Source organism: Archocentrus centrarchus, chromosome 23, assembly GCF_007364275.1.
Source record: "Archocentrus centrarchus isolate MPI-CPG fArcCen1 chromosome 23, fArcCen1, whole genome shotgun sequence".
Classification (NCBI taxonomy): Eukaryota; Metazoa; Chordata; class Actinopteri; order Cichliformes; family Cichlidae; genus Archocentrus; species Archocentrus centrarchus.
The window spans coordinates 11,942,590-11,968,392 of record NC_044368.1 but is presented as its reverse complement, the minus strand read 5'-3'; the positions used below and the strand labels follow the sequence as shown (position 1 = coordinate 11,968,392).

At 40.7% G+C, this 25,803-nt stretch overlaps 3 protein-coding genes across 3 annotated transcripts; 2 read left to right on the top strand and 1 right to left on the bottom strand.

The window, feature by feature from the left end:
- Positions 1-383: 383 nt before the first annotated feature.
- cax1 (cation/H+ exchanger protein 1) lies at positions 384-9,662 on the top strand. The gene is made up of 20 exons (XM_030720441.1): positions 384-591; positions 1,388-1,564; positions 2,753-2,883; positions 3,052-3,160; positions 3,283-3,399; positions 3,481-3,542; positions 3,795-3,923; positions 4,598-4,789; positions 5,400-5,493; positions 5,593-5,734; positions 6,307-6,490; positions 6,588-6,687; positions 6,822-6,940; positions 7,134-7,171; positions 7,266-7,393; positions 8,382-8,515; positions 8,744-8,838; positions 8,956-9,034; positions 9,225-9,333; positions 9,489-9,662. Exons 1-20 carry the CDS (start codon positions 513-515, stop codon positions 9,560-9,562), a joined length of 2,292 nt encoding a protein of 763 aa, XP_030576301.1. The 5' UTR covers positions 384-512; the 3' UTR covers positions 9,563-9,662.
- A 358-nt stretch (positions 9,663-10,020) lies between these two features.
- On the bottom strand, positions 10,021-19,056 carry klhdc10 (kelch domain containing 10). The gene is made up of 9 exons (XM_030719962.1): positions 18,822-19,056; positions 15,679-15,900; positions 15,413-15,567; positions 15,128-15,276; positions 14,950-15,034; positions 14,609-14,675; positions 14,484-14,531; positions 14,165-14,304; positions 10,021-12,223 (listed from the first exon to the last, which is right to left on the bottom strand). The coding sequence occupies exons 1-9, from the start codon at positions 18,910-18,912 to the stop codon at positions 12,014-12,016; spliced, it is 1,167 nt and encodes a 388-aa protein (XP_030575822.1). The 5' UTR covers positions 18,913-19,056; the 3' UTR covers positions 10,021-12,013.
- A 1,628-nt stretch (positions 19,057-20,684) lies between these two features.
- Positions 20,685-25,386, top strand: zc3hc1 (zinc finger, C3HC-type containing 1). The gene is made up of 10 exons (XM_030719961.1): positions 20,685-20,987; positions 21,516-21,618; positions 21,740-21,890; positions 22,023-22,106; positions 22,231-22,358; positions 22,574-22,713; positions 22,821-23,091; positions 23,623-23,823; positions 24,097-24,309; positions 24,451-25,386. The coding sequence occupies exons 1-10, from the start codon at positions 20,854-20,856 to the stop codon at positions 24,523-24,525; spliced, it is 1,500 nt and encodes a 499-aa protein (XP_030575821.1). The 5' UTR covers positions 20,685-20,853; the 3' UTR covers positions 24,526-25,386.
- The last annotated feature ends 417 nt before the right edge of the window (positions 25,387-25,803 follow it).

Genomic DNA, 25,803 nt, shown 5'->3' with positions numbered 1-25,803 from the left:
ATGATAGTCTCACCTTTGCAGCTACAGCAGCATCCACTGTTCTGGGAAGGCTTTCTATAAATAGAGTTGTCTAAAATGTCTAAGATAAAGCATTAAGATTCCCCTTCAGCTGAGGTAAGGGCCCAGACCAACCCCACAACCAGGTCCCTGTCGCTTGTGCTGCAATGCTTTTGATCCACAGGGGGCGCTAAAATAAATACAATTTTCCTACTCGGTTTGGTCCTGTGAGATTTTAAATAAATAAAAACAATATTCATAAATAATATAAAGAGACGTAAAGCTTAAATAAATAAAATTAGAATACCTTTCTCTCTATCTACATATGTACTTATACATGACAATAGATTTAAACACTTCCTGTCTCCCCTCCTACCCCACCGCCCATTTCACCTCTTTCTGATGGGTGATTGCTGTTGCAGGCAGGCGCTCGTACTGCACAGAGTAAAGCGGGGCTGAAGTCCAGAGGGACAGACAGCAGGAGCAACGCTGGAAGAATAAAGTGTCGCACAATAATGTCCCACAAAACCTCTTCACTGTTCCCGGGTGACGTGGAGAACTTACCAAGAATATCCGAGGCTGATTCTTCATCAGGTGAGAGCAAACTATTCAGCGCCTGCTCCTCCGCACCTGTGCAGATCCCTTCACGCAGACTTAAAAAAAAAATGTGCTTTGTTGGTTCGTTTTATGCATTTTGTCAACTTTGTGTTCAGCATCCTCTTCGTAGGTGGTACAATCTGGTGTATTTGAAGTTGAAACTCATTTCAGCTTTATATATATATATTAGTATTAGCCGAAGCTTACAGTTAAATGATTGCCATGTGATGGTCACAATTCATGTAGCTCATATGATCCTACTCTGGTGTGGTGTTGTCTGGTAAGTTTCCTAGAGGCAACCACAATTGAATCCTCACTTTAATTCCATTTAGACAATTTCTTTCATTTGTTGTATCATTTAATGAGAAAATCACATGCTTTGCTGATGTTGTCTTCTTGCAGGAAATGTTGCAAAAAAATGTGAACTCTCTACCAAGGCTGGTGGCATAAATTAGCCTTTTGCATTTATGGTTTTTTTTTTTTTTTAATATATTAGCCTTCCACTTACTGCACCATTAAGTCATCAGCTTTTCATGAAGCGTGACCAGCAACTTGAAAGCATAGCAGTATTCTTATCTCTGTATTGCAATGCATTGATAATGTGATCAGTCTTGCCAGATAGCAGTCGACAACATGGGGTTGGTGTGGGCACTGTATGACTCTCAGGCGGTTTTTGTTAGTCACACACATTTTCATGGAAGAATGTCAGTTAACTAACATACTTTGAATGCAGCTAATATACTTTTCTCTTTTCAAAACCCCACCGCACTTCTTATGATGTTTCCATATTCAGAGACCTGTGTCCATCAGGAACAGCATCATTGGTATCCACGGCGACTCTCCCAGACTGACAGACTCTGTGTCGGGCACCATCATCCCGAGATAGGCGCTGCTGAGACACCCTCCCCAGATGCTTCTGCACACCACTTCTGCCACTACACGCCGAAATGTTTTCTTGCTGTCCACAAAGGTGAAAGAGATCTTAGCTGAAACTAGAATAAAATAGCAGATAGCCAACTTGATTTAATGAGTGAAGATAGCTGGTTCTGTATGATCAAGATTACCTTTTCCAACATGGCTAAAGCCTTGCTAAGATTCTGTGCATATCGACACAAATGTTTAAATACACAGTCACTCATAACATTATGACCACCAGCCTTATATTGTGTTGGTCCCACTTTTTGCTGCCAAAACAGCCTGATCCATCAAGGCATGGATTCCACTAGACCCCTGCTGTGGTATCTGACACCAAGATGTTAGCAAAAGGTCCTTTAAGTCCTGTAAGTTGTGAGGTGGGGCCTCCACTGATCAGACTTGTTTGTCCAGTACATCCAACAGATGCTCAATTGGATTGAGATCTGGGGAATTTGTAGACCAAGTCAACACCTCAAACTTGTTGTTGTGCTCCTCAAACCATTCCCAAACCATTTGCTTTGCAGCAGGGTGCATTATCCTGCTGAAAAAGGCCACAGCCATCAGGGAACATTGTTTCCATGAAAGGGTATACATGTCTGCAGCAATGCTTAGCTAGGTGGTGTGTGTCAAAGTAACATCCACAAGGATGGCAGAGCCCAAGGTTTCCTACCAGAACATTACCCAAAGCACCACACTGCCTCCGCTAGCTTGCCTTCTTCCCTTATAGTGCATCTTGGTACCAGGTGCTCCCCAGGTAAGCAACACACAAGCACCTGGCCATCCACGTGATGTAAAAGAAAATGTGATTCATCAGACCAGACCACCTTGCTCTGTGGTCCAATTCTGATGCTCACTTTGGTGGCCCCATGTTCCTTCTTTGGACCACTTTTGATACGTACTGACCACCGCAGACCGGAAATACCCCACAAGAACTACAGTTTTGGAGATGCTCTGATCCAGTCATCTAGCCATCACAATTTGGCCCTTGGCAAACTTTCTTAAATCTTTGCACATGCCCATTTTTCCTGCTTCTAACATCAATTTTGAGGGCAAAATTTTAACTTGCTCCCTAATATATCCCACCCACTAACAGGCGCCATGATGAAGAGATAAACAGTGTTATTCATTTCACCAGCCAGTGGTCATAATATTATGCTTGATCGATGTATAGACTAGAAAGGGTTAGAAAGTTGTGCCCTTTTTTTTTTTTTTTTTTTTTCTTTATTTATTCTGATCTGCACAGGGGGCCATGTCACCTCAGCCCGGTCTTCTCCACCCCGCAATGGAGAAGAGGGATGGCATGAATGCACCACAAGGACCACAATCAGAGTTGACAATGAGGTGGAGGCACACAGGGAGGCCAACAACTACAAGGTGGGCAATCGCTGGGTCAAGGTGGTGGTTACATGCTAAATATTTACTACATATTATAGAACCTCCAAAAAAAGAGGACTTGTAACATGGCAGTGAATGTAATATAGGCACTTGAATTAGGCTGCAGGTGTTATTCTTTTAAACAAAAATCTCGTTTTATTTTTCCAGTTTGGTTTCAGAAAATGGAAGGCCAATGTAACGGAGAAGCCCATTGAAGACAGATCGGAGAGCATGAAAGAGCTGTACTCTGACCTTAGTGTTGTTAAGGTTCAAGAAGGTCTTGGTTCCTTTTCCCTTTTTATATTTGAACTTAACTAGATCAGCATACTCATACATACAAATTGGTGTTTTTTTACATAGAAGAACCAGCCTGAATTTGTGATTTCTGCCTCTTTTTAGGTTCACTGGTTACCTTGGGGAACATAGGCTATGTATTTTTATTTGGGTGGTGGATAGCATTAGTCTACATCCTCATTTGTGCTGTCATGGTTCTGACAGTCACAGGTGCTCCTTATGGTATGTATTCTTTAAATAACTGCAGCGCTGATTTTCTCTAAATGTGGAGAATAATGCGAAATCTTTTGTTGCTTCTTTTAGGAAAAGTTTGCTTCGATGTGGCGTGGTACTTTATTTGGCCGTTTGGAAAGTGTATTGAAAAGGTAATGAAATCTGTATTTTAAGTGTCTTGGAATTTATATATTGTTTTGGAGTTAGTTGCCATAAAATCATTTTAATATCCTATAAAAATGATTTTTGTTACATTTTTATAGGATATGTTTAATAAAGAAAAATACAGGCAACTTTTACCCTGCATAAGCACTCAATTAACAATCCAGGTAAACTCTAATAAGGATTTTTTTCAGGCTGATAATGTACTTAATAGATTCTCTGTGAATCCTCCAAACTGTGAGGTTGTTCCTCAAGAGGACACCGAGCACCTTGTTGTGGACAAGGATTCTGCACCCATTCTAGTGTCTTCTCCACTTCCAATCCAGATCCATGTCCCAGCGCTGCCAGCAAAGAATACTTCAAAGTATTGGGTAGGAAAGTCATAATGACCTCAATCCCTTGCTACTGTGAAAAGTTCTGTAATATTTAGTTTACATCCACTCATCATGGGGCATGAATGTCATGGTAATTTGGGGATTTTAGTTATTTCTTTAAATTGTTCTTTTTCCAGAGTGGAATTATTATACAGTGTACATCTTCACTGACTTTAAAAAAAAACAAGAATTGGGTGCACAATTTAAATCTATTTTGGATTTTGTGTAATCCACACAAGGTCAGAAGTGTGTAGATAGATATATAGAGAGATAGATATTTGACCACTGTTCTTGGCAGAACTGGTAGAGTTAATTTAAATTGGTTGGTTTCCTGGTACTACTGTCAGCAAAACTGCTCCAGAACGCATGATGCTACCACCACCATGCTTGACAGTCGGTGCAGTGCTGGTGGGTTTGAAAGCTTCACCTTTACTCCTCCAAACATATCTCTTGTCATAGTGGCCAGATAGTTCATTCTTTGTCTCGTCTGACCATAAAACGTTTTTCCAGAAGGCATTTGGCTTGTCCAAGTGGGCAGCTGCAAATTTCCGTTGAACTTGAAGGTGTCGGCATCCACTCAGTTCATGGGAACGTAAAACCCACTTGATAAATGTGTGTAAACTTCTAACCACAGCTGTATATGTTTCATAAGTTCTCATCTGTCTCTACAGTGTCGTATAAGTACTTATATTTGGTTGTTACTGGGTTACCCTGTCCTGGCTGTTGTGCACTGTCTTGCCTGTGTGCTCTCTTGGTTGCTGGTCTTCACCATCCCAGTAGCAAAAATCAATGCTCGTATGCTGACCACTGTCCTCCTGATGGCACCAGAGGACCTTCGGATCCACTCACTGGAAAAGGAGAAGGTAATTTACTGAAACTGAGTTTGCTGGTAGATAACAAGGCAGAGGATGTGTGAAGGATTTTCCTTCAGTTAACACACTGGTTATGCTTTTCAAAATGCCAACCACAGTGTTGATACTTTTTATAGCCTCCTTATTAGTCATGGTCATTTGTACTTCCCATGAGCTGTGGCAGTGTGTGTATTAATGCTGTCTGTGGCATCTTCCTCCTCTAAATGGTAATTAAACCATATCATAAAAAAAACTGTTCAGTTCTCATTTATCCCCGAGGTGAAAGTATGATCAAAACAGTTTTGGTGTTATTTGCAGGTGTTTCTTCTCTTTGCCTCTAGTACTTTGAACAGTTCTTAGTGCACGTTTCCTTCAATGAAATACTGAAGTCTGTGCATCTAGAATAATAGAGACCACATTTATGATAGCATGTCCTAGGTTTTGAAAACTCATTTTTTAGTGCATTATAAATGCATTTCAACAAAACCAAACTGTTAATCGCTTGTTAGTGCTAGAACGAATCATTTTGAATGCATGTTTACTAACTGTAAACTTTTTCTATTAGTTTCCACTTTGCTAACAGTTTGTTTTTGTTTTCTTAACTGCTCTTTTGCATACACAGGGATGTGGAACCAGGGTTATCTTATGCTGTTATCAAGCTTTGAATATGCATTACTACAAATACACCATCCACGGTATCAACATATTTGCCCTCAGTATCCTTTTTAGGTTGTTCGACTGATCAAAATACCGTATGCAGTTTTTACTTCTGGTCTGTTCACTGTCTGTTCTCCTTAAGTCTATGCTCACTGCAGACCTGCTTCCATTGGTATTTGTCACTTTGATCATTGGTTATACTGACCAAGAACACAATTACTTCAGAGCTGAGACCAAGTTTGTCATAGCCATCATGTCCATCATTCCCCTGTCTTATTATATCGGCATGGGAATAGCCAGGTAAAGGTTTTTTTTTTTTTTTTTTTTTTTTTGTTTTTTTCTCCTTTTTTCATCTGAAATAATTAATAAATGGGGGTGTCAAACTTCCCTGCTTTATTTAATTGTCTTTAGTAACTAGCTAGCCCCAGCTCCTCTCATCTTGCTTCCCTACATACAAGTAGGTAGCAAAGCAAGTAGCAACTCCACGGTCTTCGACTGCAGCTGTTGACCGTAGTCCTCCTCCTGCTCTCTGGGAGATTGTCTGAGCTGGAAGGCCACCTCAAGGAGGACCTGCAGCAGGTGGAGTATTGATTAACTCTGAGGCTACAGAGCGGGACAAGTACTACAACATCTGCAGTCCAAGATGGTTTAATTGAGGTCTGTCCACAGGACAAGAGACTCTTGGAGAGGCAACTGAGTGACACTGACAACCACACCAATGGCTAATTTGCCTGCTTGCATGGTGAGATGCAAGATGGTGTGAGCCGGGGCTTCTGAATGCATTAACATATAGCATCTTTAATCCCACTACACCCACAGGAACACTTTTTTAGTAGTTTTTAAAATTTTGTACCTGTGCACACTCCCTACAGCATTTCTGCACAGTGTAACTTTGCAGTGGGAGCAGTGGTGAACGCAACTTTTGGCTCCATCACAGAGATGACGTTTTACATCACAGCATTGCTTCGGGGACATCGTGCCGCCACCAAATGTTATGAAGAGGTTGTCAAAGCTGCGTTAACCGGCACCTTACTTGGATGCATACTGTTCATACCGGTAGGAATGAATGAAATGTTGCCATTGGTTATGATGAAATATGCATGTTCTCATACTCGGTGCATAAAAATTCCTGCTGATTGTTTTCATTGCACAGGGTATATGTATGATCATCGGGGGTATCAAACACCAGGAGCAGCGATTTAATAGCCGTTCAGCTGGAGTGAGCTCAGCTTTGCTCTTCATCTCCACTGGAGGTAAGGATGACAGATGCACATAAAACATTTTGTTTGTTTCTTCAACTAGCCAATTCATACACATCTTAACTTCACTCCATGCTGGACATTGTCTCTTCTCTCTTCCTCCCGTTCGTGTCTCTGTCCCTCCCTAGGTGTGTTTGCACCTACCCTATTTTCAAAGACCTTTGGTAATCAGGTGTGTGAAAGCTGCAGCAATGTTTCAGGCAATGCCAGTGTGCCCTTCATCTGTACAAACTGTCACTATGACATGGTGAGTAGCGCCTTCTAACTTTCATGTGACTTAAAGCTTTTTTTTTTCCTGTTTCAGTAAAGACACTTAGAAATATCCAAATAAAAGGCTAAACTTTTAGGTTTTTACAGGTAAACGTATCTCTGCTGTCATATTTTATACATTTAAAACTTGAGTGACTGAGTGATTCTTATTTATTTTTTGTTCACAACAGAGTCAAAGTGACCCACATTTGATTCTGTCCCATATTGAGTAAGTCTTGGCGCTTAATTGCACAACACTTCTCCAGCATAATCAATTTCATATTGTTTTGAGTGATTTTTTTTTTTTTTTTTTTTTTTTGCAGGCCTCTGGTGTACACAATTTCTGTCCTCCTGCCTGCTGCATACCTGATTGGCCTCATCTTCACACTGAAGACCCATTCCCACATCTATGATATCCATATCAGCGATGGTCATGGGGGCCATGCACACGGTCAGTATGCACAAGAGGGTATCGCTACCTCCAACCCCACTGGTGAGGTCACCAAACCATGTATTACTGCCAGTATTATTGCCATTGGCCACGTTGCAGCAGGTGTGTTGTGCGTGCACTTCTTTAATCTTTTGAGAATAGGAAAGTGAAATGAAGGTGAAACACTTACTGTTTGTTGCCTGCATGTGCAATGAGGCAGCTGTGCATATAAAAGCCCCTGAAGTTTGAATAAAATTGCATCAAATAAGATTTTTTTTGTGTGTGTGAAAAGAAATGTAAGCCCTTGCTGCAAATGAAAGAGCCTTTCTTTAGATGTTAATGCATTCAGACTTAAGTTTATGAAATATAACTGTCACTCTGTGTGACCAATGGGATTTGGCAGCTCTAGTCTTGAAATATAATTAGCTCATTAGGTTTTAATCAACTCTTATGTGACAGCCCAGGTCATCAGAATTTGAAAATTTCAAGTTTGTTTTATAGCAAAGGCTGGATGCTAATTTAAAATGCAACGAGAACTGAAGCTGAAAAACAAGCTGGCTTTTGGACGAGAATAAGAATGCAAATCATACCTCATAAACTACTTAACTAAGTGCACACTGCTTTCCCTGCGTGCTCGCTGTGTGTAAAAATTCTATGGGTAGTTCTTAAACATGCTGCTCAAAATGGCCTAAACATGTCAGAACTTCAAGTAATCTGCAAGGAAGAGAGGGTGAAAATCCATAAATCTGGAAATGTTATTTGGCAGAGCGAGCCTCACCTGTAAAGAGCATATTACAATTTAACATTTACACTTTTTATTTTTCTTTAAGTTCATGAAATAAAGAGTACTAGAGCACTAATGTTTTAAGAATTATTAACAGTTTTGTTGCAGTTATTCACTTCTTTTCATTTGATCAACAAATCCACTATACTACTGTTGCTCAAACACAAGGTAGGTCATAAATATTTATTTTAACCCTGTCAATAAGCTTTTGTATGTCACAAGCAGGTCACCATGTTGTCCACTGGTCCCGGTGGAGGGCTCTTGGAGTGCTGATTGTTGCTACAGTGCTGATGGCTTGCTGTGCTGACCTCTGCACTGAGAACATCAAGCCCTTTCTGTCACATTCCTCCATCTCCCAGGTATTTATTTATTTTTAATAAGGAAACTGTACATTCTAAACTTTATGAAAGAAGATAACTGTAGCATGTTGAATGAAGTGGAAACCTGCCATTAAGGCTGGCTTGAAATGTTAGAATACTGAAGTTAACTCTTAAGAGATTGATTATATGGGGCCTTTATAAATCTTGTACAAGTATAATGATGATGTCTTTGGGTGCGTGACTGAGATGTATCTGCTTGTGTTGTAGTACTTCATTGGCGTCACAGTGTTGGCCATGGTGCCAGAGCTTCCTGAGATTGTCAATGGAATTCTCTTTGCACTGCAAAACAATATCAGCCTGAGGTTTGAGTACACAATCATTATCTGTTATCATTTCTGTTACCACCCACTTGGATCGGCTCAATTTTTCATCTTGAAATATGGAAAAGCATTTTTTTTTCTCCTCACCTCTCTTTGCAGCCTTGAAGTGGGAAGTTGCATTGCTGTGCAGGTCTGCATGATTCAGATTCCACTGCTCATCCTCTTTAACGCATTCTATGTAAGTTAAATTAATTAGTATTTCAAGTGGCTCCATAGTGTGGTGGTTTATATATTTGTTCAGCAAGAGAAAGGTCACTGATTCAGTTCTAGCTGGAGATGCGACCCTTTGGGGTCGCGTCTGGTGTAAAACTGCATTAATTGTTCCAGTTATGACTTTGCAACCTTTTTTTTTTTTTTTCCCCTCCCAGGATGTTGGATTTATGCTTGTGTTCAGTGATGTTCATCTATGGGCCAGTATCTTTGGTGTTATTGTGGTCAACTACATTTTCATGGATGGGAAATGTGACTACTTTCAAGGTAAGTGATAGTTTCCTTATATCAGAAATGTACATGTTCATTTTGCAGGAATCAGCAGATTCAAAACGTCTGGTTCAAATTCTCACATCTGTATATGTCAAAGTAGAATGTTTCCAACGTCAAATGTCTTATAATCCACTCTATTTTGTCTTCAGGCACGGCTCTAGTGGTGGTTTACCTCATCATTTTGGCCCTTTACTACTTTGCTCCCTCTCCACATTCTTGTTAATACAACAAATATTAAATCTGAAATCTTTTCCTCACTAAAGAGACAGTTTCTTTATCTTTGATATGAGCTCAGAAGCACAAATATGGAGTAAGAAATGTCAGATGGAAGTGAAGCTTTTTTTTGATTTCCAATTGTCTGTAACAAAAAAAAAATTCTGTTACATATAAATGAATTTCTGATATTTATATTTTTTCATGTTCATCCTTGTAATATGCAGTTATTTGTAATAAATGTAATAAACTTATTCATTAAACCAAACATTTTTTGCTGCAGAGTCTATGCAATTTTACATTTTAACTGTTAATCTCGCAACTTCATTTTGGTTTTGTGCCTCTTTTGTTCACTTGCATTTGGGCACATTCAGTATGCTCCACAAACAGGACAAATGCATGCATGACCTTGATCTAGTGTGCACTTTCAGATTAGAAGTGGCAGCAGCAATCCATGCAAGATTCTAAAACTAGAGCAGAAAAGGAATCGGGCTTTAATTCTGGTGTGCATCATGCTAAGCATTAGTAAAGCAAACGGGGGGGAACAGGGAACTCTTTACAGAACACCTTTATTTAGAGAACTCTTAACACTCATACACACCCACTGTACAACATTTCCAGGGTCATCTGTAAAACTGTGTCCCAAAGTAAAGATTTGATGTTAATGAAAAAGCAGGTAATGACCTCATGCACCAGTAATTTAAAAAGACAAGCAGAAAAAGCAACAAAATAAATTGTGCAGGCAGGTTCATGCACATGTGACCAAACCATCTGGCAGCATCCCATCCCAATTAAAAATTTGACCTCTTTCCACTCTGAAGGTGAAAAATTATTTGGCATCAGTTAAAACATGAACATCCATCTAAACACTGAAGATTTCAAGATCTAAAATTAAAATCTTGGCCAGCAGCGTGTCACTAAAAGTAATTTAACTTTTAAAACTTATTCTAAATCTATGAATTTTGTCTAAACATGCAAATAATCTGCCTCTGTTTGTGAAACCTTGTTACCAGTTTGGGGAAAAAAAAAAAAAAAAAAGGCACTGCAGTTTAAACAGGTTTTCATATAAGACCGCTACTTAAGCAACTCCCTGTGAAACACGTCTTAAACAAAGAGGGAGTAAAATTTTAAACAGAATTAAGTCTTTATTCAAATATAAGCATTTTAAATATTTTTAAAGCACCAAATTCACAGTGATGTGTAGCATGGTTTGGTTTACAAATGAAAGCTGCAAGCAAACACAATGGAAAAATAAATTATTTTAAAGACACCCACCTTGCTTCAACCTTTGCATCAGACGATTCTCCAGACTAGGCTGCAACATAATGTATAATGGACAACACAGGAACTACAACGGTCCAGACACAGGCAAAGCCAGCATTCAAACTTCCTCACATGCTAATGAACAGCACAGTGTTTCTGCATGTTTTAGGCAATTCACTACAAATAACATGACTCTTTTAAAAGCATGCAATAATTAGATTTTTAGGTTTTTAATGTTTTTCCAGGCAGATGGCGTGTGTTTTTATAAAAATAATTTAGAGAAACAGGAAACTTAAGGTTGCTTACAGTCAACACCATGTCTGCCAAAATTGTGCAATGATACACTTTGACAATAAAAGCTGAGAAACGTTACTGTGGGCTGCTCAATTAGCTTTCAAGCCAATATTCATTTTCACACCTTAAGAGAGCAAAGTGAAATAAAAATTACCCTCTAGAAGTCACAAAAACATTCACAATCTAAAACTCTACAACAGGTCAGTAGAAATGAAAATTGTATATATTATTATTATATAGAGATTGTAATAAATTGGCTAAAATGTGCAAAAAAAAACACTGCCATGGTTCTTTAACAAACCACATTCTGCCACTGTTTTATCGCCTCTGCTTGGAGGATCTATTAAAAAAAAAGTCCACAAACGTATAAGACAAAATGTGCAAACTGCAATGTCAGTTCACGAAGCTACCGCCCTCCCCCTCATAAAAAGTGATTCAGTCTTAATACACATGCATTTTTCTTTCACACGCTTAGAATTACCAGAGACCGCAGATTTCAAAAAGATGGAAGTAGACAGTGTTTGACTTCATGACAAGGCGAAATAAACAGTTTCCAGCTGTCACAGTTTGGAGGATGAAAACCAAGAATCTGTATTAGTTTGACACAAATGCAAGGAACAGTGGGGGGCACAGGGTCTTGAGTAAAATCCATAAAACATTCCACATATACTTTGTTCTTCACTGTAACTACAAAAAAAAAAAATATCGGAAGAAAAAAACAAAACAAAAAGGCATCCCATTGTTTTTGGTTTTAAGGCGAGGCTACGTTAGGCGGAGGCCGGGCGGAGCAGGGGATTGGGTCACCCTAAGACTTCCTGTGAACTGAATTTTGTACTCTGTTAGAGCCCGTCTCTTTGCTGTCCAGCCCGAGCCCTTCCATTCACTTGTTCGTGCTCCGCTACGTCTATTTCAAACGTTCAATGAGTTCCTGTGTGAGGCCCAGGTTTAGCAGCTGCATGGTGGGGAGTGAAGAAAGGTGGGGAAAGGCCTTGAGGAGCTTCTCCCAGCATAGCTCCAACAGGCTGGGCACAGTCAGCCAGATCTTGAACAGAGAGCCAGTTCTCTTGTTCTCATGGATGTTCACCACACCACCATGGATGTACATGCAGCCAGCCTGGGGACAAAGGGAAAGAGAGAGAAGAAGAAACACATTTTACAGTGTACCACAAAAGTGAGTACACCCCTCACATTTCTGCAGATATTTAAGTATATCTTTTCATGGGACAACACTGACAAAATGACACTTTGACACAATGAAAAGTAGTCTGTGTGCAGCTCATATAACAGTGTAAATTTATTCTTCCCTCAAAATAACTCAATATACAGCCATTAATGTCTAAACCAGCGGCAACAAAAGTGAGTACACACCTAAGAGACTACACCCGTAAATGTCCAAATTGAGCACTGCTTGTCATTTCCCCTCCAAGTCATTTCCCCTCCAAAATGTCATGTGACTCGTTAGTGTTACTAGGTCTCAGGTGTGCATAGTGAGCAGGTGTGTTCAATTTTGTAGTACAGCTCTCACACTCTCATACTGGTCACTGAAAGTTCCAACATGGCGCCTCATGGTAAAGAACTCTCTGAGGATCTTAAAAGACGAATTGTTGCTCTACATGAAGACTGTTATATGAGCTGCAGTGTTTTCCCATGAAAAGATATACTTAAATATATGCAGACATGTGAGGGGTGTACTCACTTTTGTGATACACTGTATACAGCCTCAAAGGGCTTGAGCTTCAAAAACCTGCACATAGCCATCACTGATGACCCAAGTGTTGCACTTTCTGGATCACCAGCAGCTTAGAGGATGGTACCATATAATAGCATTAAACATAAAAAACTAAATCAGATGTCCACAAAAATGGTCTTCTTTTGGCTCTTCCCTTTGGGGGTTGCCACAGCGGATCATCTGCCTCCATCTCACCCTGTCCCTAGCACCCTCTTCTGTCACACCAACCCTCTGCATGTCCTCTTTCACTTCATCTATGAATCTTTTCTGTGCCCTTCCTCTTTTTGCCTGCCTGGCAAAGCCATACTCAGCATCCTTTGTCCAGTATATCCATTCCCCCCCACATGTCCAAACCATCTCAGCCTCACCTCTCTAACTTTGTCTCCAAACAAGTTGTCCCTCTGATATACTCATTTCTAATCCTGTCCATCCTGCTCACTCCCAATGACACCCTTAAAATCTTCAGCTCTGCCTCCTGTCTTTTTGTTAGTGCCACTGTCTCCAAACCATACATCACAGCAGGTCTTACCACCATCTTGTAAACCTTCCCTTTCCTCCTTGCTGCTATCCTTCTGTCCAAATCACCTCTGACACTTGTCTTCGCCCACCCCATCCTACCTGCACTCTCTTCTTCACCTCTCTTTGTGCACAGTCGTTGCGTTGGATGGTTGATTGCAGGTATTTAAACTCATCTACCTTCACTAGCTCTACTCTTTAAAGCTTCACTGTTACACCTGTCCTCCTCTCATTCACCCTCATTTATTGCATCTTGCTTAGACTGACTTTCATTCTCTTCTCTCCATAGTATACCTCCACCTCTCCAGGCTCTCTTTCACCTGCTCACTACAGATCACATCATCTGTGAACATCATAGTCCATGAAGACTCCTGCCTGACCTCATCTGTCAACCTGACCATCACTACTGCAAACAAGAAGGGGCTTAGAGCCGATCCCTGGTGTAATTCCCTCCTGTCCTCATACATGTCCTGCACCACCCTTGCACACTTCTCTTCCACTCCTGACTTCCTCATGCAGTACTACAGTTTCTCTCGTGGCACTATATCACATGCTTTCTCTAGATCCACAAAACACAGTTCAACTCCTTCTGATCTCCTACATCAACACTCTCAAAAGGAAATATGGTATCTGTAGTACTTGTTCTCAGCATGAAGCCGTACTGCTGCTCACTGTCACCTCTCTTAAACCTCTTTCTGTGCACACATTTATATTGTGAGTTCTGACAAACACCGAGTGCTGATGTAATGCTGCTACTTTAAAATTTACACCAGCAAATTAACTGACGCAAAGAAATGGTACCATACTAACTGGGGTAACAGCAGCACAGTGAAAGTAGGCTGGCTCGGGCATCACTGCTGGTAGCTTGCTCCACTGGAAAGTCTGAAGGTTGATCTTCCACAGATCTGCTAATATCAATTCCCCATTGTAGCCTCCACAGATAAATACATCTACAATTGAGAAAGCATAAGATACATAAAAGTGTTGATTTTAGCTGGAGAAAATTTGAAACAAAAATGTAAAAGCATTAGAATGAGAGGATGTGGTATCAATTCAGAGTGCTTAATAATTTCTTTAATAAGTGATATTGGCTATACAGAAATATGTTCTTTAGCATAGCAATCCTCACCGTTGCGTATCTGTACACAGCTATGGCACCTTCGAGGAGCAGGATACCCTGTCAAAAGCGCAGATGTTTTAGTATAGTGTGCTGCTGTGTGCCTTATAGTTAATCATGCTGTGAAGTATACAAACCTATTTTTTCATGAGGTTTAGTTGTAATCTCCTCCCAGGAATTGGTTTCCAGATTGTAAGCATGTATCTTAAAAAACAGAGTGCCATGTTTACCACGAGTTAAAATGTCAGCCTCACATAGTTATTAAGAAAATAGGTCCAACTTATGCCAGCTTTTCTTGCTCTATTGCAGGTATAGTAGCTTATGGTGTAGAAGTACAGATTATATAAACAGTAATTAATCCTACCATTTTATATGTATTTTCAGTAGAAAACAGATATTTTTTAAGTAAAATCAGACTTTGTTTATTTTTCCTCTTTCCAACTGCAAACTTTAGAGGCTTCCAAAAGTGTTATTGTACCTTATCCAAGGGATATGATGTCCAGGAAGTTCCTCCTCCCAGAATATAGATTCTCTGTCCATCATGTGCTATTTCATGCCTATACCTGTGAAACACATGACAGCAAGCTATGACAAGTGACCTGAAAAAAAAAAAAAAACCTAACACGTTTAGCTCCTCAAGTATCGTGACATCATACCGTTCCTCAGGCAGGTCATCAGGAGGGTTGTTGGGCTTAAGGTGGATCCACTCTCTCGTGGTCAGGTCCAGCCTGTGTAGATCTGTACTGTATATGTAACCTGTCGTCCCTCCAAACACGTACAGGAAGCCGTTTATAATGACCATTGCCTGGAGGCAGAAAATATGAAATGGCACCCTAATTTAGATATGAGGCAAAACATTGCAACAAAGATTTACTGTGCATTTTTTTTCCCACATGTTAATGTGGTCCTGAAAAAGGAGGAGGACTGATTTCTGTGGTTACCTGTCCATAGATTCTATTGGGCTTCTTCCCTCGACAGTTGAGCAGCGACCATCGCTTGTACTTCACGTTACAAACGTGAACATCGTTGCCGTTATTTTCACCAAAGGGGATCCCAGTGCCACCAAACACCAGGAGGTTATTACCATGTAGAACAGCTGCAGAAACAGAGCAACACCAAACTTCATTTTCATACATGATTTTTTTTATATTAAATAACAACAATGTGTAAATACAATTTAAATATTCAGAAGTATACAGTGCTTCACCTGACATAGATGCCAGTTCTGTGGGCATGTAGCCCTCTGTTCGGATCTGCTGCCAGCAGCCTGTGGCAAAATGATACCTCCAAAGCTCCCTGAACAGCGGATAGTCTTCATTCTCTGAGCCTCCCGACTCATCGTAGTCAGGGTTGTACCCACCAAACACGTACAGGTTTGTGTGGTCAGCGACACAGCGATGCCCGCTGCGGGCAGGAGGTGTACGATGCCCTGGAAAGGGAAAAACAAAGTCTAAAGACGAGGAGGAACATTCTGGACAAAGTGGATAAGAGATAAACTATTATCATTTCCTTCTACGTGCAAAAAGCTACTACCTGAGCTAAAAAAAAATTAACACTTGGCAGTAAAGCTGGTCTTATTTCATGCATGGTTTGAAGATTTTTACACACTGTTTACCAGACAGAACAACACCTGTGACTCATCAATGGGTTTCACTGTATGTATTCACTGACTTTCACTGCAGGTGAGGCTCAGCAGCTCCTCCACAAGCAGCAACATAACAAGTTACGGCGTGACTCAGGAGTCCTGTGCCAAATATAACACTGCTAAAAAAAAATAAAAATTAAAGGAACACTTGAAAACAAAGATCTCAATATGGGGAAAAAAAAAATCATGGACTGGGTAATGTGTTAGAAATAAAAGGATGCCACATTTTGATGGAAAAGAAAATTATCAACCTACAGAGGGCTGGAGGGCCAACCCATCTTGGCAGAAAGCCACAATTGTAGAGAAGAGGAGGATGGTGACTGAAGAGGTGTGTCAACAAGAGGAGTCCGTAAGGAAGGCAAAAGCAGTCTCTATTGCCAAACATAGGCAACGGATGCAATGGGAAGGTGTGGAGAAAAGACTCAGCTGGAGGGAGCTATGGGATACGGAAGTAAGCAGGGTCAGCTTTATCATCAGAGCAATGTATAATATGCTCCATCACCTAAGAATTTACATCAGTGGTGCAGGGAGGATCCACATGTGCCCTCTGCCCAACTCCAGAACCTCTGCACCTATATTCCCCCTCTAGATCACTGAAATCTTGTGACCAGGGTCTACTGGCTGTGCCTTCTTCAAGACTAAAAATGAAAGGAGACAGAGCCTTTGCTATAATGGCTCTCCGTCTATTGAACTCTCTCCCTGCCCATCTCAGAGCAGCGGACTCATTGAACTGTTTTAAAGGACTGTTAAAAACCCATCTTTTTAGCTGTGCATTTGATTAATTGTTGCTTACTATTGTAGTCATGTCATTATTTTATTTTTATGGGTCTTATTGTAAAGCACTTCGTGACAGCTGTCTTTAGAAGTGCTATATAAATAAAGTCTTACTTACTTAACTTACTAATCAAGTCAGTCGAATGAAGCTCTGCAACAGGACGCAAACCAAAGTTCACAGAGCATCAATACCCCTGCTGCTGAGGAGGTAGAAACGAGAACAGTAATGCTAAGAAGAAATGCACCCACCAGACCACAGAGACCACCTTTAGAAAAAAAGATGGCTGAGTGGAGACCTCATGTGAAGTGCCCTAAAGCAGCTGAGAAGGAGGCGTGGCAAACAATTGACAGTGATCTGACAAGCATCTTAGAACAGCAGATGGGCACCTTGGGAAGAAAATTAAGGACATTAAGACCATGAAGACAAAATCTTTAGTAAAACTTATTTAACCATTCATGCATCCATTTTCTTCCGCTTATCCAATTCAGGGTTTAATCAAACAATAAAGTTGGTAAAAAAAAAAAAAAAAAAGACAGCTGTGATGTGCCATGTATGTTCTGCCCATTGGATCTGAGTAAAAGCAATGCTCTAGTGACAGGTCTAATCCTCTGAGATTCACACCCAGTTAAAACTCAGCTTACCGGGAACTTCATCAATCATACCTTGCTAGTAATGGGTTGGACCCCCTTTACCTTCAGAGCTGCCTTAATTCTTTGTGAAAGAGAGTCACCCGGGTGCTGGAAACATTCCTCAGAGATTTTGGTCCATATTGATATGACAGCATCACATAGTTGCATGATGTGAATCTCTTCTTTCACCACAGTCCAAATTCAGACTACTGGATTGAGAACCGCGGAGGCCATTCGAGTACAGAGAACTCACTGTCATGTTCAAGAAACCAAATTGAGTTGAGCTTTGTGACATGGTGCATTACCTTGCTGAAAGCAGCCTTAAGAAGATGGATATACTGTGGTCATAAAAGGATGGACATGGTCAACAACAACACTCAGGTAATCCGTGATGTTTAAACATTGCACAGATGATACTAAGGGCTCCAAATTGTTCCAAGAAAATATCCCCCACCATATCCAGCCAGAGCCATTGATACAAGACAGGCTGAATCAATAGCATCTGTCGGCATGACCAGCATTGGGCTGTGTACTACAGGATTACCCTGTCCTGGTGGAGGACTGGCTTTGCAAGCTGTTAGGCTGTGTCTGTGAATCACAAACTGATCCAGGATCTCAACTTAGGATCTACCACAAGAATAACAGGAAATAGCTAGCAATCAAAGAGCAGTCTATTCTTACTAAATTTGCCGCACACAATTGACCATCTCAATTATGTCTGTTTTTAGTTTGCCAGCAGAGGTTACTGCTTGATGTCCACTCTGTAAAGTAGAGATGCAACAAAAGCCTCCGACACTGAGAACATACCTGATGAGTCTATGAACCTTGTTTGTGATGCACTTAAACCATCAAGTATTTTGTCGAACCGCAGTATAAACCACAGATGCACACACAGCCTAAACACCTCAAAATTGCTATAAATAAAACCTTAAAACTGACAGTAAGATGCTTGCACTACACAAAAAAAAGACAATGAACACATTAGGCCATTTACTGCAGCGTTCTATAGCCATTACAGCTTTATGCAATAGTATGACAGGCTATTTTCTTACGATAGTGTGGATAGGATTGTACACATCAAAAGATAATCAAACAGAATTACGTGATGTTGTTAGCCTGAATGTAATACTTAAAAATGTCACTAGCAAACGAGACGTTTAAAATTCCTGGCATGCAAAGGGGACATAAAGTGTATAGCAGGTCATGTAAAGGACACCGAGTCTATTTTGACTACACACATATGATAACATGCAGTTATAAAGCAGAGTTGTTAGCATGTCTTGCTAATGTTTTTGACCTACCTGCTAACGTCACACCGTGCGGCGGCCTGCCTGTCAGCTTCTGGAATTTATTCAGCTGATCTGGACTGTGAGCACCTTCGGCGTTCAACATCGCTTACCCCTTTGCAATCCCGTCCTTGCGAATGGTACGTCAAATAAAAACATCTAATAGGAGCCGAGGAATCATTTTACATTAAGACATTCAAACTGTTACCTCCCCCCTGGCTGTAGATTGGACTCGACCGAGCATTCGACTCGTTATTTGGACGTTTGCGTCATTAGAGGGGGGGCGGGGCGGTGATTGCCGGTGTCGTGCCTCCTGCTGGAGCGGAGTGAGAAGTGTCTTTGTGGAGCTACATTATCATCATAATTAAACGTGTTTGTTTTTCTCATGCTGTATGTCCATGGTCACAGCAAAAGTTCCCACCAATCAGAGAGAGGAAATTTATATTCAGAAAATTATTTAATCACAGAGGGAGCGAGAGAGGAGATTGAAATTAGCCAATCAAATTACGATATTCAAACTTCAGAACAAGTCATATTAAAGTGATTAAAAAATATAAGTCTATGAATGTTAGTGTTAAAAATGTGGTCAGATGAACGAGATGAAAAGGATTGTTTTTGCTTTTATCCAAAGGTCCTTGATGAAAATATAATGGAACTATATTGGGCCCTTAGATCGTACTCTTCTATCTCAAATCCTCCAGATCATAAAGTATACATCTGTTGGCTTTGGGCAAGATGGCGTTTGAACGGAGACAAATTTTCCTATGATCTGGGGATAAAAATTTTGAAAATTGTGGGCAGGCTGAAAAGAAAATTTCCATTACAATTTTTTCCTGCTTCTCCCACTCTGTTGGTTAATTACCCCTCTCATTCATCTGACTGGAAAGGGAGTTGGGGCACTTTTTGCCACAAATTTTTTTTGAACGATTCAAAAACTGTCCCTATGATGTCAATACGACAAACGGTGTGGGAGGAGACACGAGAATTGTGCAAGTAACAACATATAGTGGGATGTGTTGCTTTGCAAACAATGTGAATTTTTTGTCTATGAAATATTCCCACTGACACTTCTGGTGTAAATATCTCATAAAAAACAAACAAACAAACAAGCAAACAGTGTAACCCAAACCTCAGACTCAGACTGAATAACATCATGCCCATGTCACAAAATATGGCATCTACAGCGTTGCAAATAAAGTTAGGGAAGGTTTCTTAGTCCTCCATGGAGCATCTTCTGTTTGTTCAGTTGTTGTTTTGTCTTGTTTATTTAAATATTTATTTTTTAATTAATTGTAAATAAAGCCCATGAGTATGTGTAGAAGAAACCTGATGACACTAACTCCCAGAAAGCATCTTAACCCTACTGTAAACTTAGGTCAATAACAGTCTTGTTAAGTCAACCGATTCTTTGAGGGATGCAAGGCTGGGGGAGTAAGTTGCATTAAATGAATTCCACTCAGTACCAAAACAGTAGAAAACCTGTGTGTTCATCACGACATTTTTGCTCAGTATGTTTTATTTTATGAATTGTCTTGCTGTGCACCGAACTGAATTACTAAGCAAGTGAAACAGCCTCACGTATGTTAACCGAGGGAGAAAATAGGTTTTGCTGAAGCACATTGCTCATTACAGTCACAGCCTCAACGTTTTTCTTCCCTTGTTTGTATGGGTATTTCTCCAAAACACGTGCTGATCATAATTACTGATAGTCAGGTATATAATAAAATAGGCTTGTTTAGAGTTGTGCAGTGCGTGTCATTGTTATCAAGATGTGACGATGACAAAAACGACCACTAGGTGTCACTGTGGAAATGGATGATCACTTTTAGGCACAACACCAGCGCAATTGCTTCAAACGTTTCAATAAGTAATCCTAGCATTTAAATAATAATAATAGTCAGTCCACTGACTTACCACTGGAGTCACCTCAGAAGTTCAAATGATGTTCACGATGAAGAAGTGAGCTTGTTGCACCATAGACATACACTCTCACAAAGCGGAACTGTCGGTTTCAGGGTGTATTTTCTGTGGGACCGCAGAGCCGATCATGGCGACTCTCGGCGGCAGTCGTGGGGATCGTCTCGGCAATTCTAATCAACACAAGACTTCTCTCGCTTCCCCGGAGAAAGTTCGTGAAATTCTCAACGAGGGAGTGTCGTCTACAGGCGTCGGTTCCAACAGGTGCGTTTTCTTAAAAGCAGAGAGCGCTAACTTCAATTTAAAGGACGGAGAACAAGTTGACGCTAGCTAGTCTGCGTAGCTCCTTAGCTTAGCTGCACTTTAGCTTCCTTCAGTCAGCATAAAGAGAAGACAGATGAGATTCCGCAGGTTTGCATGCATGCAAGCCAGAACCAGCAGTTTGAACTGCTTTCTTTCCTCTCATTATTGTCTTCATCTGCTTGGCAGGTTTGTTGTGGTAGCAGCTGAATTGTCGCTACTGTGTGTACAGTTAGAGATAGGGGGGGGGGGGGGGGGGGGGGGGGCGAAAGTTTGATAGCAAGTCCCTACTTTGCAAGCTTGCTGTTATTTTCTTTCCAAGAGCAGGTCATAGGAAGCAATTCTGTTTAGCAGTGTGTGATTACAAGATGAGAACAGAAAATCTTACATCTTGAAGTACACAGAACTTCAACCAGTTCTGTTTGTTTTCTCAGTCAAGTAAATAAAAGTTTATGTATACTGATGTGTTTTTCCCCTCTTTGGTGATTTAAGTGGACAAGGGGATTTGAATGTTCTGGAAGTGAAAAGCAACTCTCAAGCACCTTGCGAAGCAACGAACAAAGAAGCCTTTTTCTCAAGAGTGGAATCATATTCAATATCCTTTTTTAAAAATTTTGATACAGTTCTTCTTTTTTTTTTTTTTTTTTTTTTAAATATCATTATTATATGCCTTTGGTGTTTCATGAAAGAAGTTGAGGTTTTCCTTATCATCACACTGCTTGAAATGGGCAGGCAAACCTCGCATACTGTCACCTTTGATGTGTGCCAGATATGGCTGGATCAGTGTTGGCTGTGATATGCTCAAGTGCTCCAGCTGCCAGGCTTTCCTGTGTGCATCACTGCAGCCAACTTTAGACTTTGAAAAATGTAAGCAAAACCTAAAGCAACAGAACAATAGCAATGTTAGAGCCAGGACAAACATTATTTTTGGCAAGGTTACGTTGATGTTGCCGGGCTGCCAAAAAATGAAAGGTGAAGCAAATCTCTTCTTTTAAACAGATGCAAGCCGCATTGCAGAGATATCAAGGCAGCTCCAGACACAGCATGAAAAGTTTTGTCCTTGGCCTGACTTTCCATGTCCAGGTGGGAGCAACCATTCAGTTTAATATATATATCAGCAAAAGTAATGTCTTAAATAGACTGTGATTTTTTTTTGTTTTTCCTCTCCTCCATGTGGTGCTCATGGTAAATGTTGCTTTTATTGCAGAGCGGTTCTGGCTTGTTCCAGCCTGTGAACCATCAACACTTCTTGCTGCCTTTTTGGAGCGCTTCCAAAGCGCCTGTCTCCTTGCACAGCAGCTGCCAGCAATGAAACCAGAGCAGCTGAAGTCCATGGTGAAGCTGCAGACGAGTTTTAGCCTTTTTTTGGATACTGATACCAGTGCTATTGGAAGCATTATACCCATTATTTATATTACAGAATACACTTAGAGTGCATCACTGAGATTAGGGAAAGGGTCGCCTGAGTCATAGAAAATGTTAACCTTACGTGAAGATTTATATGTAAGCAATATTTTCACCTGTACTTATTGCCCACTGTTTCCTTGCAGTCGTTGACAGAGGACGTTATCAGTGGTATACTGCAGGTGGTGGAGGAAGAGCAAAAAAGAAAGGGAGGGACTCCTTGCTCTGAGCCTTTGGCTGTCCAGGTGGCAGCATGTATTGTTTCTCTCTGTGGTTGGGCAGCAAGGTGAGATGAAACTCTAAACTCGTTTCAGAGAAATTTATGTTGTCATTCAAAGTTGGGATAGAATTTAGAAATATGGGACAATAAGTTTTTTTTTTCCTCCATCTTAGTCCTGCTCTGCACGCCATGAGCCTGCCAATCCTCACCTGCTCCTATTGTATGCGCAAGGTGGGTTTGTGGAACTTCCACCAGATGGAGGGAATGGGAAGCGATAGAGACAATTTAACAAACACTGTGGGCACCCCTGTTCGGGCAGCAAGTCCTGCATTAGCAGCCCCAAACGATGGCCAAGGAGAGCAGTCTACTTCTGCCTCGCCTAGCCCTGCTACAACTCCTTGTCGCATGAAGCTTCGGAGCCAGGACTCCACACGGTCTGACCAGGTAATCTTCAAGGAGAGCCAGGCAGCTCTCCTAAACTGTCACTAGGGCAGCTGGAGCTCAGGAGGTAGAGCAGGCCCTCTGCTAATTGGAAGGTTGGTGGTTCGAGCTCCAGCTCCTCGACATGTCGAAGTATCCTTGAGCATGATACTGAAGAGTTGCGCCTGGTTGCGTCCCTCAGAGTATCAGTGTGCGAATGTTAGGTTAAAAGTGCTTAGACATGGAAAAATGCACTTGTATGAATGGGTGAATGAGGCTTGTAGTAAGAAGGTGATTTGAGTCCTCAAATGGAGTGGAAAAGAGCTATATAAATATATAATATAAATATAAAGACCCAGTGAGGTTAACTTATTACAGCTAAATGTTGGCAACCCCAATCAGCTGCAGATTTGCTGATATACCCCATTCTGAAGTAACTTCACTTACTCATGCAGCAGGTATACAAGCTTATTAGTGCATTCAATTAGAACAAGTGAATGAAAGCTTCAGAACATGCTAAGCTGCTTCTATGCTGTGTTTTGGTGTATGTTACAGGGTGAGGGCACCTCGTCCCCAGTGGCCTTGCGTGCCCGGAGCAGAGACTCACCTAGCCCCAGTGAAGAACTGCCAAGCCCTTTGACGAGGGGCAAGAGGCCCGCAACTCGCAGCAGAGGACAGGAATATGGCTCAGGGACTGACGGCATTGCTAGCTTGCATCCTCCAAAACGCCTGTGCCTCTCATCAGCTGGTGGTCCTGTAAGAACCAACATTGCTGAGGATTTTATGACCTGTAGGGTTTTTTGGGGGGGTGGGGGGGGTGTTATGGCACAGGACTTTATCTGTGGTAATCCGCATTAATACCTAGTAATACAGTGCTACCTGGTCATTAAGGCAGTGTTTTTAGAGTATGTTCAGTATTTCGTTTTACTGCATAGGCCTGGACTATCCAAATTAGAATTACAAATTCAGACAAGCTCTCAAGACAAAGCTGTATAATATAGATCTTGATCTTCTTATTTGTTATTTCAGGATGGACCCTTGCCCAAGACTGTATTTGACCCCTTAGCTCAGCACAGGGAATGGTGTCCCTGGATCTCCGTGGGAAAGGAGAATGTGGATCCAGGGGCTCTGCCTTTTTCAGACAAAGGCTCCGGACTTTATCAGCAGGGCTGGAAAGCTGCTCTGGACCTCCTCATGCCCATGAAGAAGAACTCCTATATTGACGGAGGCAGTCCAGCACAGGCACGCCAAAAAAGTTCTAATCTTTATATTTCGTAACAAAGAGCTGTCAAACATGTAACCTAATTCGTTATTTGACTTAGAAAAAATAATGATAAATAATGATTATTTTTGCTTGATTTATATATTTTTCTTGTCTTTCAGGGCCCTCGTGACAAGTCCAAAAGGGTGTTTGCTATTTTCCGTCAGTGGCAGGTCTCCTCCTCTCCATCTCAGTAGACTCTTTGCATACAAACAGCATTTTAACACTGAATTGATGAACTGACCCGCCTTCTTTTTGTGGTGTAGAATCCGCCATACCAATGGCAGGTCAAGTGTTGTTAAATGTAAGCCATCCCTTGAGGTCTTGTTTATAGTCAGTGTTTGTCAAGAACAAATTGTCATTAGACAAATGAATGTGTTCTCCATGAACAGTTAAAAAAAAAAAAAATGTGAATGAATGCTGTGGCTTTTTAAAACATTTCAGTTCTGCTACACAAAATTTGGGATGTGTGTGTCGGTGCCTACAAAAACCATGCACCATGCCTATACATAGATAGCCATCAAGTAATAAAACTCATCTCTGTATATTGGCTGCAAATAAGGCTGTGAAGGTCACATAAAGTCTGGTTTGGTAGTCCTTGACAACAACATCTGGATTTCTGTGGATTTTAGAAAGTCATGAGAAAGAGCCACATGGCTCGACACTGGAAAGATGACGTTTACCTTTACCGTGTTTTGAGTTGTTTGCAAGAGCGGTAAACATTAACCTCAGATTAGCAAAAAATGAAAACTGTGAGGAAGTACTTTGTGTGTACTATTTTGCTTAAAAACCAGGTGGATACAATATGTCTTTGAAGAGACTCTGAATCCTTTTGGAGTAGTTATGTTTTTGTTTGCTTTCCTATAGGCAGTGCTAAAATCGTGATTGCTGCAAGAAGATAGAACCATGTGCCACAAATTTCAAGCCCAGTTTGAAATTCTTGTTTTTCAGTGACATTTCATTACGAATGCAGTCCTCACTATCCTGCATGTACCTCCGTCTTTGGCTCTCCTGAAAGGGTTTAATAAAAAGCTTTTCTGAGTCTGTTTTACTTTGCATGTTGTACTCCTGAGGTTTTAAATAAAGGTTTATCAGAAATTAATGAAATTATATTGTAAATCCAAGGAAAATACATTCAGTAGATGAATATGTCATATGGATTTACTTCTAAAAGGTTTTTTGGAAGCTTTTTAAAGTAATTGGTATCACTATTTATTTGCTGTAGTATTTTTTTCTTTTTCTTTTTTTGGAAGGGGGAGTGAGATAAACTGCATAATGCTGGCTTCGTAGAAATATTTTTAGTCATGGCTGTGCTCTTGAAGCATTCCCTGGATTTTGTCATGTTTGTATTCTATAAATAAGTATATTTCAACTTGTCATAAGTCTTGCTTGGTTATTTATCAGAAGTAAAACAGAAGATTGGTGCTTCCTTCCCCCCCCCAAAAAAATTCACTGTTCATGAAAATGACTGTCAG

Excerpts from the sequence above, each read along its gene's own strand:
- klhdc10 (XM_030719962.1), bottom strand. The coding sequence starts at position 18,912 with ATGTTGAACGCCGAAGGTGCTCACAGTCCAGATCAGCTGAATAAATTC. Across the intron at positions 15,901-18,821 it reads GCACGGTGTGACGTTAGCAG|GGCATCGTACACCTCCTGCC; the intron begins GTAGGTCAAAAA and ends TTCCCTTTCCAG. Across the intron at positions 14,676-14,949 it reads CATCATATCCCTTGGATAAG|ATACATGCTTACAATCTGGA; the intron begins GTACAATAACAC and ends CTGTTTTTTAAG.
- cax1 (XM_030720441.1), top strand. The coding sequence starts at position 513 with ATGTCCCACAAAACCTCTTCACTGTTCCCGGGTGACGTGGAGAACTTA. Across the intron at positions 1,565-2,752 it reads TTTTCTTGCTGTCCACAAAG|GGGGCCATGTCACCTCAGCC; the intron begins GTGAAAGAGATC and ends TGATCTGCACAG. Across the intron at positions 8,839-8,955 it reads CAAAACAATATCAGCCTGAG|CCTTGAAGTGGGAAGTTGCA; the intron begins GTTTGAGTACAC and ends CTCTCTTTGCAG.
- zc3hc1 (XM_030719961.1), top strand. The coding sequence starts at position 20,854 with ATGGCGACTCTCGGCGGCAGTCGTGGGGATCGTCTCGGCAATTCTAAT. Across the intron at positions 21,891-22,022 it reads AACTTTAGACTTTGAAAAAT|ATGCAAGCCGCATTGCAGAG; the intron begins GTAAGCAAAACC and ends TCTTTTAAACAG. Across the intron at positions 23,824-24,096 it reads TCTCATCAGCTGGTGGTCCT|GATGGACCCTTGCCCAAGAC; the intron begins GTAAGAACCAAC and ends TTGTTATTTCAG.